General features: G+C 33.4%; 1 protein-coding gene across 1 annotated transcript in view; it reads left to right on the forward strand.

Moving 5' to 3' along the window:
- Nucleotides 1–15,669, forward strand: part of LOC126042482 (protein FRA10AC1) — a 29,858-nt gene extending 14,189 nt beyond the window's left edge. The window contains exons 8-14 of the mRNA XM_049809619.1: nt 3,103–3,148; nt 7,655–7,768; nt 8,763–8,805; nt 10,302–10,426; nt 10,995–11,033; nt 12,410–12,494; nt 12,946–15,669. Of these exons, the coding sequence (XP_049665576.1) occupies nt 3,103–3,148; nt 7,655–7,768; nt 8,763–8,805; nt 10,302–10,426; nt 10,995–11,033; nt 12,410–12,494; nt 12,946–12,988 (495 nt within the window). The 3' untranslated portion in view covers nt 12,989–15,669. The remainder of the gene's footprint in view (nt 1–3,102; nt 3,149–7,654; nt 7,769–8,762; nt 8,806–10,301; nt 10,427–10,994; nt 11,034–12,409; nt 12,495–12,945) is intronic.
- The last annotated feature ends 113 nt before the right edge of the window (nt 15,670–15,782 follow it).

The raw sequence follows: 15,782 nt of genomic DNA on the forward strand, positions 1-15,782 counted from the left end.
GGTTAAGGTTGTCTTTGAACCTTCAGTGCATCTTGTCTGCAAGCTTTGAGGCTGATAAATGACGGTCTGTATTGTCAGATGGTTCAGTTCTATTGTCAGTTTTGCAATGCACTAGGGGAGAGTGCTCTGCATGTAAGTTTTACTTTGATACGCATTGGACTAGAAACATTCTCTTCTCTTCGTTGTCTCATTTTCCTAGAAGGGTTCTTATTTGCTGTCTCTGTGCTTTGTTTTGTAGCTTAACAGATTGGAAACGTCTCCTATTTGCTAAGAAATGAAATCTGTCTGACACCTGGTCATTAAACAGAATACATTTTATTCTTTTGTTTTTATTTCCAGATTGTTTTCAGATTTCTAGGCCAACTTGTCTTCCACTTGGTAATGTTAAGATGTTCGCTTTTGTCATTGTTTTTCAGCATGGAGGCTTTCCTGTGAAAATAAAAATATTTAAAATATCTATGGTATTTTTCCACAGTGTTGTCTAAATTCATACATTACTTTTTTTCTGAAAGAGGTAACTGTGGACATGTTAGTTGTTGCTGCAGCCAATGCATATTATACAAGCAATCCATATTTAATTTGGGAATTTTATTGTTTGTGGATATTAAATAGTCTTTCACATTTTTAAAACTATCATTTCTTATTAAGTTAGCCATTTGATACTCTTGTAAAGCATCTGTTTTGGAGTTCTACTTGGTCTTGGTCTACCTTGTAGAAATAGCTCATTTAGAATCTTGTTGAATTAATTTAACAAAGAAGGCAGAATAAATGCTGTCTGCTGATGATCCTTTTGCATTCCTTAATATTGCAGGCTGACTGTTCAAGAACCTGCCCTCATTTTTAACTTTTCCTGTGTAGTTTAATCTGTTCCTGATATTTTAGCTTAGTTAGAGGACTTAAATTGTATTCACTTTTTATTTTATTGTTTCTTCTTAGCCTTGGTCACTCTGTGATTTTCCACTAGTTGGTGGAAGAACGATTGGCAAAAATGAATGCAGATGAGGACAGCTTTTGTCCTAGATGTACTACAGGTGGCTCTGGCTCCCTCCTTTCTTTTATTTTGCTTATTTTTCTTGATATCATTACAGAAATACTCTGTAAGCATATAATCTGATTTATATCTTATTGAGTCATGTTTGGACTGTGAGGGAAAATTGGTATAAAAGTCTACTGCATTAGCAAAAATGAACGTGGATAACTTGGTGGTTGGTGAAGTAGCAGAAAGACTATGAAAAAGCAAACATGCAGATAACGTCAAATTGTTTTTCACTTTTTATTGCCAGCAACGCACGTACAAAATTGGTGCCAAAATACTGTTGATGTTTAATTGTAAACTTGCAGTATTTTTCAATTTCATCACAAGCTTTTCAGAATTAGAATACCCTGTAAAACAGTAAATATCCTTTAAAAGAGCAAAACCAATTACCATCACTCTTTGGATCACCTGGTTTCCATCATGATTTCTGCATTTAGGGATGTATTTTACATTCTGTTTTCACTGAACTGTTCAGGACAGTTCTTGGTTTTTACAATTGATTAATTTTTGTTTGACTGAAGCGTGAGTGGTATAATGGTACTTTAGACCACACTGCAGATTTGTAGAGTAGGCCAAGCACAACCTGATCCAGCCTTAGCAAACTGTCATCATGCATAGTATGAGAGCAGAACCTGATCTTCTCCTGTGATTTCTTTACCAGTGAAAACAGTAGGTGTGAAGACATTGTTTATGTTATAATACCAATTTGAAAATTAGTGGACTGATTTAAAGAGGCAAATATTTTTTTGGTGTACAAATTTTTAATTTTCTTAGACATCTTCTATGTAATATATTGAATTGAGGAAAATCAGTGGCGATAAAACCTTTAGCTACTGATGTCTTTCTGCTCAGTTTTTTCAGCTTTGTTATTAAGGTACAGAGCATTTATATGAGAGTATGGCACGTTCTTAAAAAGCCAAAACTTTTGCTTCCCTGTTTTTTCTGATGTTCTTTGAACCACATACCATTTCATGTATGAGAACTCCATGCTGTTGCCCTTCAGATAAACAATTATTGTGGTTTATTAAAAAAATCAACAACATTAAAGACCACACACAGCAATAGATACCTGTACTTCTGTACAGTGTTTAAAATTAAAGACATAAAAAAATCAATCCAGTATATTACAGAATTTATGCCACTGCATCTGCAAAATGCACATTTGTGTGGGTTCAGTCTATGAGTGCACCAAGAGAAGGTCCGTATTCCAAAGGATGCTTTGGAACTCAGGTGCCAAAGATAGGCGTTGCAGCCGTTTTTTTACATCTCTGATTTTGTAACCCTTCTTCCCCTTCTTCCCTCCCCATCTTTTAACATGGAAGTTCAATGTCTTCTGTGCTTTGCTTACAGAGCAGCAATTTTATCTTGCTGTCATCCCGTGTTCATGAATTTTAAAGAAAATACAAGATAGCCCTTTTTGGAGAAGTTGTATGGCTCTGAGTTTTATCCCCTCTTTCTACTTGTTAGTGAAAATTGGTTTTCCCAGGCTGTTCTCACTCCCTTCAGTCTTCAATCTTTTCACTAGGCTACTTGCCATTTTGAGAGGATGAAGCAGATTTTACTGGAAAACAAAAATAGTAGATGGGTTATCTACATATGAAGTTTCTAGGCAATGTGAAGAGAAATACCACTTAGTTATTGGTGGGGTTTTTTTGTCTTAGTCTTTAGGGTGTAAGAGGTGATCCATTGACACGTGCTAATATGACTTTTCAGTATTCCATTTGTCTGCTCAGTTTTTTGTATGGACAAAATTGCAATGAAGTATCTAGTAAAGTCAGTCTATCCTAATTTCCTATTTGTTCTTCTGCCTGCTATGAAGCCTTTTAGAAAGTTGCTGTTCAGTACTGAACAGCATCTACTGGAATTAAAATTGCATGTGTAAATTGGAATCCTTCTGGCGAGCAGAGGCAGAGAGATATTTTTAATTAAAAGAGAAAGAAATTAAATTTTACTAACCAGAATTGAATGGATGAACCACACGCAGGACATCAGTCAACTGAAATTAGTCTTTACATTACTGAATACGTTGACTATTCACAACTTAATTTTGGTTCTTATCTTAACAGTTTGGATTTAGATGGCGACATGAGAAAGAAGTAATTTCAGGAAAAGGTAATGCTGCCTTTCATTTTATATTACATTTCTCCTTGATGCTTTTCTTGCTGTGTTTTGGCATAACTTTGTTAGACAGTATTTGCCAATACTGGTAAGTTTATCAGATAATTGACAATAAATTGACCTAACTTCTAACTTGGCTGTTTTATGCCACATAGCTCTAGAGTGCACACTGATCTGCATATATTAAAATTAAGAGAATATATGGTTTATTTTCACAAGGTCAGATTTGTAATGAACACCAACATAATGCATTTGATAATGTTGAATTTCATGGATATGTTTTTTAACTGCTTTTCTCCAGTAGTTCTGTTACCTCATTAGTCTTTGATACCTTTAATTGAAGTCTCTCAATACTTTTCCTCAGGAAATAATTTTCTTAACAGTTTCTCCAATGCTGTTTTGCAAAATGTTAACTTTTTAATTAAAGTTCCATGTGTGATGTCTGTTTTAGGCTAAATTGGTTTTGAAAGCTTCAGTGGGAATCAGTGGGAATGGTTGTCATGTCTCCTAGTCCTGTTTCTAAATCACTATTTTATTCTGGCTGCTTCTGTGTGTGAGTTCTTACCAATGTGTTATTGGGACTTTGCACGGTGGTCCCCGTGGCCTAGCTGCATGGACTTCTTCAGGTAGCTGAACAAGTAAGAAAATGAAGTGAATGTATTGCTGTTCCTGTGGGTAGATCTTTATACACATGTACAGTTTTCAGAAGTCATGCATGCACACGCAAGAAAATTGCATGGAGTGATACTGTTGATCAGAACAATTCTGTAAACAACTCTATTTATTATAATATATTACAAGAAGTTAGAAATACACTTGTTTTTAAAAGAATTTATATCGTACTTCAGAGGAGGAAGTATGAACGTTAATGCTGGGATTTTTTAAGCTATAAAGATTAAAGCTCCTAAAGGTAGTTGTAGTCCTATGTTGCATTCATCACTACAGATTATATTAATAGATAGTTACATTTGATATAGTTATATGCTTTATTGAATGCTTTAAAAAGATAATTAAATGAGAAATGAGTAATTTATGAACAATTATGTCTTCATGAGTGAGGAAAAAGAATTTAAAGCTGCATTGTACTTTTAATATCTCCATATTTAAAAATGTGGGAGAAACTGCAGAATTACATGTTTTAAACTTTTTAATGAAATCCTAATTGAAAGCATACAATTGGAACATACGAATTGAGAAATAGTATCTTTCACCACTAAGGGGCGCAAGAATTCAACCCTGTGTATTAGGAGCTCTTTTCAAGTGCAGTTTCAAATGATCACTTAAAAAAAGGCATGAATCTTTAATGCCTTTTTTTTTCTATTTTTAAGTATAAATCAGTAGTCCAAATTGCTTTATTAAATGTAATAAAGCATTAATACCTACCTGTCTGATAATTCACGTTAAAAAAGGGAGAGCATGTTCTTATTTTTGCTCTGACAACAATAGTGGTGATGAGAACCACTGCTGGTGGACAGTACTGTGGTTTGGGGTATTTTAAGAAGGGAACATAGGAATGGGTTATATTTGGTTGCTTTTTGATGTCTGTCTTTGTAAGCTTATGGGGAAGAAGAAGGGTTAGGATGAGTGAAAGGAGAGGTGTCACTTGTATGACTAATTGTAAATGCCAGATTACTTCTTTCTCTTTTCTTTCCCACTCCAATCTTTTGCTGTAAGTGTTTTGTGTTTTGCTGTTGTGTCTTGTTAAATTTAAAATGTTACCTTAATGGCCAGTTACCAGTTGCCAGTTTCAATAAATGGTTCCACAAAATGGGCATTTTCTTAATTAAAATCTTAAGTTAAGGTAGAAACCCTACTTTAAATTTTATAAATCAGTGAATAGTAGACATATGAGTTAGTTGGTCTGAAAATAAATCCTTAAAATTAAAAGCTTTTAAGTTATTTTAAAATCATACTTGACATGCCTTCCCAAGTACTTTTTGCTCTACTTTCAAAGCATGAATTGTAAGGTATGGCATAAAATTTTAAAATTAAAGTTATTTTAGGCAAAAGGCAATAGTGGCAAAAGTTTTCTGTAGGAATATAGGTAACAAGTTTATTGGGTAGAGGTGAAATAGGAGTTTTTCAGCAATATGCAGAAAGACCAAAGCTGAACATGTGGGTCTATGCTGTTTTCTACTTACTTGTATTTGTAGATTAAGTAGTAAAATACTCAAACCAGACATGTTATTTGGCAAAATAGGGTTTAATACCTGCAAATTGACCTACTCTCCATTTTTTCACTATTTCATTGAACTAACATTTAACTTTTAGCATACTAGTGTCTTTCTTAGCCTTTATATATGTATAAATATACATATAATATGCTTTACCTTATTTAAACAAATATTCTTCCAAACCTGTTTCCCTTTATTTTTTCTCAGTAATTTCCTCCATGGAAAATAGGCAGAGTATCAATACCTGGATAGTGCACCGTGTATCCATGTACCAATCTAGTAGCTCTGAGTTCTGATCAAAATGCATTAAAATCAGTCTTTTGGCTCTTTAGATTTCCTTAGTGTATTTGATTTTCAGTAATTCATTTAATTCGTAGTACTTTTATTTTTCACCTCTTCTGTTCTTCTGCAAGAAGCAGAAGATGCTAATAGTTTTTGAAAGCACATATTTAACAGCCAGATTATAGGAGTTATAATTCTGAACATGAAGGCAGTAACTTCCCTGCAGTTCATAGCAAGGTGACAGTACTTCAGATGGCAGTGGAATTTTGCACATACATTTTTCTTGCTGATTAAATTAGATATATGTCCACTCAGCATGCTGGTTTCTTTGTCTTCCTTTCTTGGACATCTAACTGTAGGAAAAGTCATGTTTCAAGTACTGAATAATGTGGTCCATAGTTCCCTTTGATTTGGGTTCTCCATATATACAATGGAGATTCTAATGATCTCTTACTTTGCAAAAATATGTTGTTTAATGCTTTTATGACATTCAGATATACCAGAGTGATAAATACTACTGAAAAAGCCTTCAGAAAGAGTGGATTCTGTATTCAAGTCAAGGTTTGAATACATGTTGTAGGGATTGTAGCATGAAAGGAGGGTAAGAGATGCCTGGCTGTTTATACACATGTATGGCATGGAGCAGGGTTCTACTAAAAAAACCCAAACCACCATGTTTTCAAATATTTAGATGATCATAAATGCAAGTAAATGTGTAAGGGCACAGAATTATGGTGTTGTACACAGTCAAGTTCTGATTTACATAAGAATTCATTGCTTGCCTTAGCAATCTGAAGATATTGTTCCAACTATGTTCTTGTGAATATATCCAGTTTCATATCCAAAATGGATTTTACATACTGTAAAGAGCAGCTAATCATAAATAAAACTGATTATCTGTCTTTTCTCTCTGCCTGTTCTTCTGGTTTGTTTTGGGATTTTTTTCAGAAGATGTGAAATAAACAGAGTCTGCTTAAGTTCCACAAAGTTTTATATAGTATAAATTTTTCTTTGTAGATTTTTATTTCTTTATAATGGATATAAATTATTCTTGATGACAAAGGGTACTGATAGCCATACCTTCCTTGCATAGGGTTGAACATATTTAATGTATATTAATTTGAAACTTATTTTTAATGGGAGTCCTGGGGTTTTTTTTTGTTCAAGTGTTAGCATTGCAAGTAGTTTTACATTGCAGAACTGAAGTATCTGAGGACACTGCCAATCCATTAGTTAGCAGCTTAAGCAGAATGCTCTAAGGTTAATCGTTCACCAACAGTCCTGCTTGTGAGCCTATTAATACACATCCTTACTGCCAGCTCTGCATACAAATCAGTCTTCTGCAAAGAGAATATATGTATCTTTATTACTGCAATATTGGGAAGCCAGTGGTGTAAACAACATTGACTATGTCAAATTGTTTTAAAATCAGTGTTGTATTTAACATCATTAACCTAAGAAAGCTTTTAAAGCTGCCATATCATATAGTTTATCATAGAAATGGATTTCCTTTTTTTTAAAGAAAAGTGTTTATGGGAAGTCATAAGAGTACAAATTGTATGTCCAGTATATCAGGTGAACTAGTAAGGTAGTAAGAACATGGACATCTTAATTTTGTACATACATGATACTTTGAATAGTTTGATGTCATTAAAGATTAATGTCTGAATCGCACCTCCTGATCCATCAGCCTCTGCTAAGTAATCATTTAAGATACAGAATGTATCCTAGTGACATTCATTTCTTTAGAGTTCAGTATTAGGCTTATTTTTTCTTAACATATGCCTTCATTTATATATTGTAAAGCACAGTTCACATTATAGTCTTTCTTTGCATATATGCAATATTAGGCAATTATGATTGATTGCTGTGTCATTATCTGTTATTGTTTCCTTAATCTAGATGTTACTTACAGATTTGGGCTTTTTTATTTGAAAGAAATGGAAAACAAAAAGCAAAAACTGAGCAAAACTGGACATAACAACCCCAAACCTATGCTTGATAATCATTGAACCATGGTTTGCTGTTTTTGACCTCTTTAAAGGTCAGTTTTCCTGTGGAAATAAGCACTGTGATGAGAAAGAAGGCCTGAAGAGCTGGGAGGTGAATTTTGGTTACGTTGAACATGGTGAAAAGAGGAATGCGCTTGTGAAATTGAGTAAGTCAGCCATTCAAGGATATGTAAACTTAAAAGAAGACAAATATCTTGTGCTTTAAAAGCTATCGAGTGAGACCCAGTGATAATGATATTAGTTCATACAAAATGGAAAATGCTGAATAGGAGATAATTTTGTTAAATTAATTACAGGTAGTATGACGGTCTTGATTTAGAGAAACGGCTATTACCATTACATGTGACGAAGTTGTTACAGGTTGAGCACTTCATGCTCTATAATTGGTGGTGTCATAAAATTATAATAACTCATTATAATCTGTTTGGTATGCAAGCATGTCAGGTTTTAATGGACAACACTGCATTGCAAGGAAGGTTTCATCATTGTTGTTGCTTAATCAATTATGTGGCTTAGGAGTACTTAGGGCTTTGGACCAGACAACTTCTTGCACACCTTCAGCTCTACTAGATTTACTTTTAATGCTTAGGTTTTCTTCCAAAAATTCTAACTTTAATTAAATCACTTCGTTTTCCAGTCTTGTCTCTTAAGTGGGATTTTCTTATTCAATATGTTCATCAGATAATTAAACTTACCACAGTTTACACAGTTACTTTGTGTAAAACAAGCTAATGGTGTTTTTTTTCTTTTGTGCACAAGACACTACCTGTGGCAGCACATGGTCTCTGGCAAAGCTCTAAGAGGGTCTTCAGTATAATTGTAGAACAATTTGATCTGTCCACAAAGATCCATAAAATGAGATGTCTGTATGTGATAAGCACTGATACTTCTTTATGAAGAGTCGCCAGTGCTAAACCTCTGATTTTTCTCTAGGTTTAGTAAAATTTGGGTTTGTACTGAAGACTTTTATCATGGCATTTTTCTCAACCCTGGCTGCAATTACACTGGCACTTCTGTTTAAAGGAAAAGCTGCTGAAATTGGAAGATAGTGTTCTACCTAGTTTTATATATGTATTAATGAGTTTTGTAATTATGATTATTAAATACATGGGTATAATGTTACTATTCTCTCTTTTTCAGGACTATGTCCAGAATGTTCCTACAAACTAAACTTTCATCACCGGTAATGAAATATTTTTAAAATACGGGGACTGAATTGTTGATAGATTACAGTTACGATGAACAACAAATAGAGGGAGAACTTCATCTAGATGATTAGGAACTTCATTTATGCTGAAATAGATTCTGTTCTGGAATTCTTGTAAAGTCAGTGGCTTGACACTGTTGAGAGTTGGGTATTGTGGTGCTAATGAAAGTACAAAAACCCTCAAACTGGAAAAGTCCCACCCCCACAAAAGCTTCCTTTGCTTTATTTCAGCCCAGTGATTATTTTTCTTTTCTGAAAGTTTATGCAAAACACTGTCTTTTTTATTTTCCATCTTGCTGTGTTTGAGCAAGAGCTGGAATGCTTTTCCTTTTCTTAAAAATAGTGGGTTTATGTGTTAATCAAGTGACTGTGCTTTGAAATTTTGAATGAGTATTTGTTCTTTGAGAATCACTTATTAATATGAGAGAAAAATATTGAATTTTGAACCTATAAAATGTATGCATTAAGATTTGATATGTTTTTTTATTATTATCTATAATCTTAGTGAATTCCACAACTACTCACACTGAGTTTTTATAATTTGCTGAATCTCGATATGGCATGAACTTAGTTGCACAAAGCAATAATTAAGCTGGACAATTATCTGAAAAGCATATGAAAGGGAAACCTTTGAGCTAGGAAATGATGTTTTCTTTTTTAAAGTAACACCAATCAAAGGTGTGTCTAGATGGACATATCCAAGATAAATAATTAATTTTAAAAGTTAATTCATATTCAGTTTCATTAAAGCACTATGTAAGCACATATTAAGAAGGAGAATTAACTAACTGAGATTAGTTTGATTTGTCTTGCTTCTTTGTGGAACTAAAATTGTAAAACCACTTGAACTTGGAATAAGTATGGTCAAACATTTTCTCTTTGTCACCTGCAGAGTAATACTTCCTTTGAAACAATTTTAGTGACTTCTTTGCGCAAAGAAGCAGGAAAAAGTCAGCCTATGTTCTTACAATAAGCCTGTATAAGTAACACTCAAAATAAAATACATGGGTTGTTGGTCTGCAGCAGGTTCTTAGGCTTGAGATTCTTCTACCTCAGGTTTTGCTGCTATCAAATACGAAAATATATTTGAAAACCTGTATTAACTGTGTTTTTCTCAATACATGTATACAGAATTGTTTGCTAAAAGAAAAAACGAGATTTCAATATAAATAAGAATTTGACATGTTACAAAATTATTTTCTGTATTTAATCTTTGATTGTCAATTCACTGGTTTTGTTCCCCGCATCAGTGTTATTTTAGCAGCTTTAGCTTTTCCTGTCATTTGTCTTTAGCTATAGAGCTCTAGTGTTTCTATAGCACTTTTCATTTTAACTAAACTAATTTTTTTCAGTTTAACTAGTGATAGGTTTCAGAAAAAATGACAACTGTTTGATTGAATTAAATACTTAAGATTTACTGTTGCTTGAGGAATACATATAATAGAGAAGGTGTACATTCATTTTTTTTAAAGGAGGAAAGAAGTCAAAGCACACAAGAAAAGAGGCACAGCTGTACCGAACTCTAAAGAGCCAAAAATTAAGAAGACAAAATTATCTTGTTCAGCAAAAAAGAAGTCAAAAAAGAAGACCCATAAAGGTAAATTTAAATTTTAGATCTTCAGTTTTTAAAATATTGAAATATGTTAGTTGAATCTTAGTTTTGCTATAGCTACATATGTATACATATAGATAAAAAAGATAAATTTCTTTGGTAAAATTTCCTAGGTGCACAAAAAAGATAAATTTGGAGGGGAAAAAAAAAAAGAGAAATTTCTTATATTTTACAGAGAGGGAGAGCCTTTTGAAAAATATACATTGCAAGGAAAATTTGTCCAAGAATTGGACATTGCATACCAGAAAGGGTTGTGAAGTATTTAATTCCTTGAGGCTATGGGGATGAAAGCCTTTTGGAAATGTTAGATAACCTTTTTACACCACAGATCTCAGGATAACGTATTTGAGCTCAAGCTGATGACCTTTGCACTCATGCAAAAGAAATCCTTTTTCTTCGGTGTTTGCTTGCTTTCTTTGAATATATGGTGTGTGCGTGCATGTGCACATGTTTATGGGTAATATACTGTGATAGAAATACCCTTGTAAACAATTTAAGATAATGGATAAAACCAAGATAAGCTTACTATTTTTTAAACAATGTTTCTTTCCAGATCAGGTTTCTTCAGAAGATTCAGAAAATTCTGATAAAGGTAAAGTATTTGCATATCTTCTGCATTGTATGTTTTTGTAATAAGTCATATTATTTCATGGTAATTTGTCATTGGTCTTAGTTTTATTTGCTGGTAGTTTTAATATTTTATAAGATTATAAGAATGCTGTGTGAAAACAAGCAGAGATATGGAAGGTTAAAATAATTACTTACAAATTCTTAGAGAAAAACTGTAAGGAATTTTAAGAAGGAAATCTTTTAAGTTTAAGTAAGGAATAAAAATGTGGACAGATAACAGAATGGAAATAATCAGGAAATGAGAGGTCAGGTTGTTCCAGAAAAAGAGTAAATGGTGCAAAAATGGGTACATTGTGAATAATTGCATGGGTCCAGGTATGCAAATATATGCTGTGTAATGTGTGCTGTGTAAAGAAAGTACTTTTCTGATAGAATAACTACTACATTTCCCTTCGGGGAATGATACTAATATGTACACTACTCAAAAAATTAATAGATTTTAAATAAATCCTAGGCTTTAATTAAAGTCTTTTCCAGCTACCACCTGTACTACCTTAGAGACCTACTTGTTGCGGGGTGGATGCACTTAGAGTCCCAGTGACTCTTTAGGCAGTAGTTGTCTCTGTATCTCAGTAATTCCAGTCCCCAGTTTCTTTTTTGGTGCAACAAGCCCCATCTCCTGGTCATGCCAATTCTTGCTGCAGACTGTCTAGAAGGGATTGAGTGTTTCTGCTGATTGCTCTGCTGTGCTATACGTTTCTAGGAATGTCCTCAGCACCTACATTTTCCCAGCTAGGTACAGGAAGACCTGAAGTGGTTTACTTATGACTCGACCATGCCCAGAGTCTCTGTTTTGTCAGGAAAGCTCTATTGGAAGGCTGGGAGTTTTTTAGGTCAGGGCATATTTCTGATAGTGAGATTTTTTTGTTTGTTTTCACTCCTTCTGTATACTTACATGAAACAGTTATGCAGTAATCCATGTTTTCTGACACTTTCACTGATAAGTCACAATTGATAAAAGTTGTCATCCAAGTAGAAGTAAAGTAATTGATTCATTTAATATCATGAGTTGAAGCTGTATTGTAATTCTGGGTTTGTGATTATAAGCCCTTAATTTTAGGAACAAAGTGCTATGCTGCTGTTGTGTCAAGACTAGTGTTTTGATATGATTGTTGTTATGTTTGGCCAAAGTATTAGTTCATGATATCTAAGAGCCTTTTTGATGCTGTGTTCAATAACATTGGAAAATGTTTTCATTTTCACTTTATGCAAAGTAAAGTGTTCTTTTTATTCTCATGGTTTCAATTAAACGTTGGTCCTGGCAATATACCATCTAAATAAAAAAAATGATAAATTCTTTTAAAATTTATTTCATAAGCACTTTAAATTTTTTAATAGATTCAGATAACAGCGATGCACAAGATGGTCCTTCAGATGCTGACTTTTGGAAGGGTCCTCTACAAGAAGCAGATGAAAAATCACGGTTAGTTTGATCTAGTGAACTTGTAGTTAGTAAAACATACAGTGTCCATTCAGAACTGCAAAGGCAGAAATTTTTCCTATGTGTTTCAATGAATATTCTGACATTTAAAATTATGTCAAATCTCCTTCCATGTAGTGAATCTAAGAATGTGTTTTTAAAGAGGAGACATACACAACACTGTAGGAGAACCTTTGTCAAACCACTACCATACTACTGCTGTTTTACCCCCTATTATGCCGTTAATTGTCTTAGAAATAAATCCTAACAGTCAACTCACTGCTGTTGCACAGATAGGAAATGTGAAGGATATTGTAGTGAGTAAGTCGAAATTATCTATACCGGCTACAAATTCTAATCAAAAGTCTGCTAAATCTTTCTCATACAAACGTTATCTTCTAGGTACAGATCCAAAGCAGAACTTTCTTTGACTTTTTTTTTTTTTTCTTCACAGGGAGGAGGAGTTTGATGAGTATTTTCAAGACTTGTTTCTCTGAAACTTGAAATTCATGTAGGCTGATTTTCGTCATGAATTGTCAAGATGAAAGTCTGGAAATCCACTCATAATTAGGGACCAGAGACCTTCTTCTGCCAGCATACCTTTTCTACGGTCACTCATATGGACCATTCGGGTAGATTATCTTTGTAGAAGGCCTCAGGTCTAAAAACTTTCTTTTTCTTGTGGTAGCCTGTTTACTCATGAAATAAGAGAAATAATTTTTTCAGTTCAGTGCAAAAGGTATATGGCACCCAAACTTAAAAGCAGGAAAGATGTAAACAAACAAGAATATAGTTTATTGACATTACATCACAGAAGTTATCCCAAACTTCAGTTATTGCCAGATTTTTGTAAAGGTGCATTTTGGAAGATTCTGTTACTAATTTAAAGCCATATACTTTAATATATTAATTTTTCTAATTTATTAAACAAGAGTTGAATAGCCTTAAACTTATTATTCATGTAGACTTTAATATTCAGGTATTGGTCTCTGCAAGTATTTTCAAATGCTATTGGAGAAGTTCAATTTTTATCAAATATGTATTTTGCTTGAATTAGGCAAATTATATCTGAAATGTCTTCCCTACTCTATCAAAAAGTTTAGTTTGTTGTAACTTTTTTAAAATTTTAGTTATAATATGATGTGACTGATAATTCCACTTACAAAAATCTAGTTGGTTGGTGAAATTTTTGTTGTAAAAAATAAAGTGTGTGTGGCTTTCTACTGGAGATGTACATGTGACTTTTCTGTTATCTATGGTTTCTGATCTCCTTAACATTGATTGAATGTTAATCCTTCTTTAAAATGTAATCCTAAATATACAAGTAAAGAATGTATATTGCTTGAGAAACTTACTAGATTCATCTTCCTCTTCAAGTTGCAACACAACTTTAAACATTCTTTAGTTTATGTTTCCAAAGAAACAGTCTGCACATGAATAGTTATGGTGGCTATTTTCTTTGTTGGATGAAAAATTACTTTGGATATAAAGGACAAACTTTTTTTGCATTAAAAGTTCATGGTAATCTATGGAAAGTTAATGTTGTATAAAATATATTTTTGATAAGTAGATATATTCATAGACAGTATTTATAATAAGTATTTGATGTGGAAAATGTAACAGCAGAGATGGTTGCAGTGTATTTATGAACATTTTACATGCACTCATATGAATAAGTTGAGAACTCTATTTACAAGTATTGCTTAACATAATTACATTTTAAACAGTTTGTACTTACATAATAGATGACAGTACAAGGGCATATTTAGGGTGTCCTTGAGTAAGAAATAAATGTAGCCTTGCATGAAGGCTTCTTTAGGTAAGAAGGTGGATTTAAAGGTTAATTCTCTGTCATCTTGCAAGCTTGGTTGAGAGTCAAATCCAATCTGCAGCAATCTGCTTACATGTATGCAACTTGCCCAAAGGGGCTTTTGTCAAACGTGTTGCTATATTTGTTCCTTCAGGTATTGTATATTAAGTATGTGTTCTGGGTAACTAACTACTCTTTGGGTCTTTACAATACAGTTATAAAAAGGTACAGTGTACATATTAAATACATCATTTCACACAGTTTGAATAAAATGATATGATCAAACACCCTTGAAATAGCTTGCTTTACCATCTGCATTTAATACAGAAAATAATATGATACCCAGTTTTATGTCATAACTAAGTTTGCATAAAATATTTGGCCCATTTATAGATAAGGATGTAGTAAGTGGGAATTTTTTTGTGGATTCCTTTAATTTTGGGTGATAGTTGTACTCAGTATCTATATTCATATAGAAAGGTATATAATATGCCAAATCGTTCAGTCATTTTCCCTTCTCTGTGGTTGCTGAGGGCCCTTCAGTGAAAAAAAAAAAGTATGGGTCTGCTTTCTTTAAAGGGAGAAGTGGCAGGATGGCAGGATTGAGTCTGCATGTCAGACTTGTTTGTTGCAGGAATTGCATTTGACATCCATCTCCTCTTAGATTTGGAACTAGTTCCAGTAAATACTCAAATCCGTGCATAATATACTAGCCATTTTCCTTCCTTCATCTGCAGGAGGAGCTGGCTTTGTGAGACCTGAGTAGAAGGTATGGAGTGGACTCTGTCATTCTTCATGGACAGAAAGGTTTGGTAGGGAGATTGTTGTTTATGAAGAGCTAATTTGTGTGCAGTCTGTCGTCTTGGTTGTAGAAAGGGAGATAATGTGAATTCTGATGTGCTCTACTTCTGCTGTCCTCTACCTCCCAAGATTAAATCAGTGCCAGTCATTGGTTTTCAAATACTTAAAGTTACCGCATTTTAAAAAAAAGTGCATTGGGACTACATGAGCCTTTTAAAATGCCTTTGAATGTAGATCCTGCTGTAGATATAGTGATATAGGTATCTTACTGAACTCTTGTATGCCAAGTATGATGTTTACAGTCTGCTTTTTTAGATTTTTACAATAAAAGGCGGACAGTTCAGGAACTGTGGGCAGAGCCATTTGCACATGGGCAAAAGAGTGGTTTCTCTGAGCTGTGGCTACAATTTACAGATTTATCCTTCATAGTTTTGAAAAAATACTGTGTACCATGGACCTGCTTTTAATAGATATGAGCCAGGGAATTGTGTTGGGCATTCCTAAAGTGACAGAGATGTTTACTCTAGAACTTTATATAGTAATGAGAATGAAGAAGGACAATTCCAGATTAAGGAAATACACATAATATAAAAATCTAAATATACAAGTTACAAAAATTGCAATTTTTTGTTTGAATTGTACATGTTAGATTTCATTCAGTAATTTCATATAAGACCTGT

Source organism: Accipiter gentilis, chromosome 9 (genome assembly GCF_929443795.1).
Source record: "Accipiter gentilis chromosome 9, bAccGen1.1, whole genome shotgun sequence".
NCBI lineage: Eukaryota > Metazoa > Chordata > Aves > Accipitriformes > Accipitridae > Astur > Astur gentilis.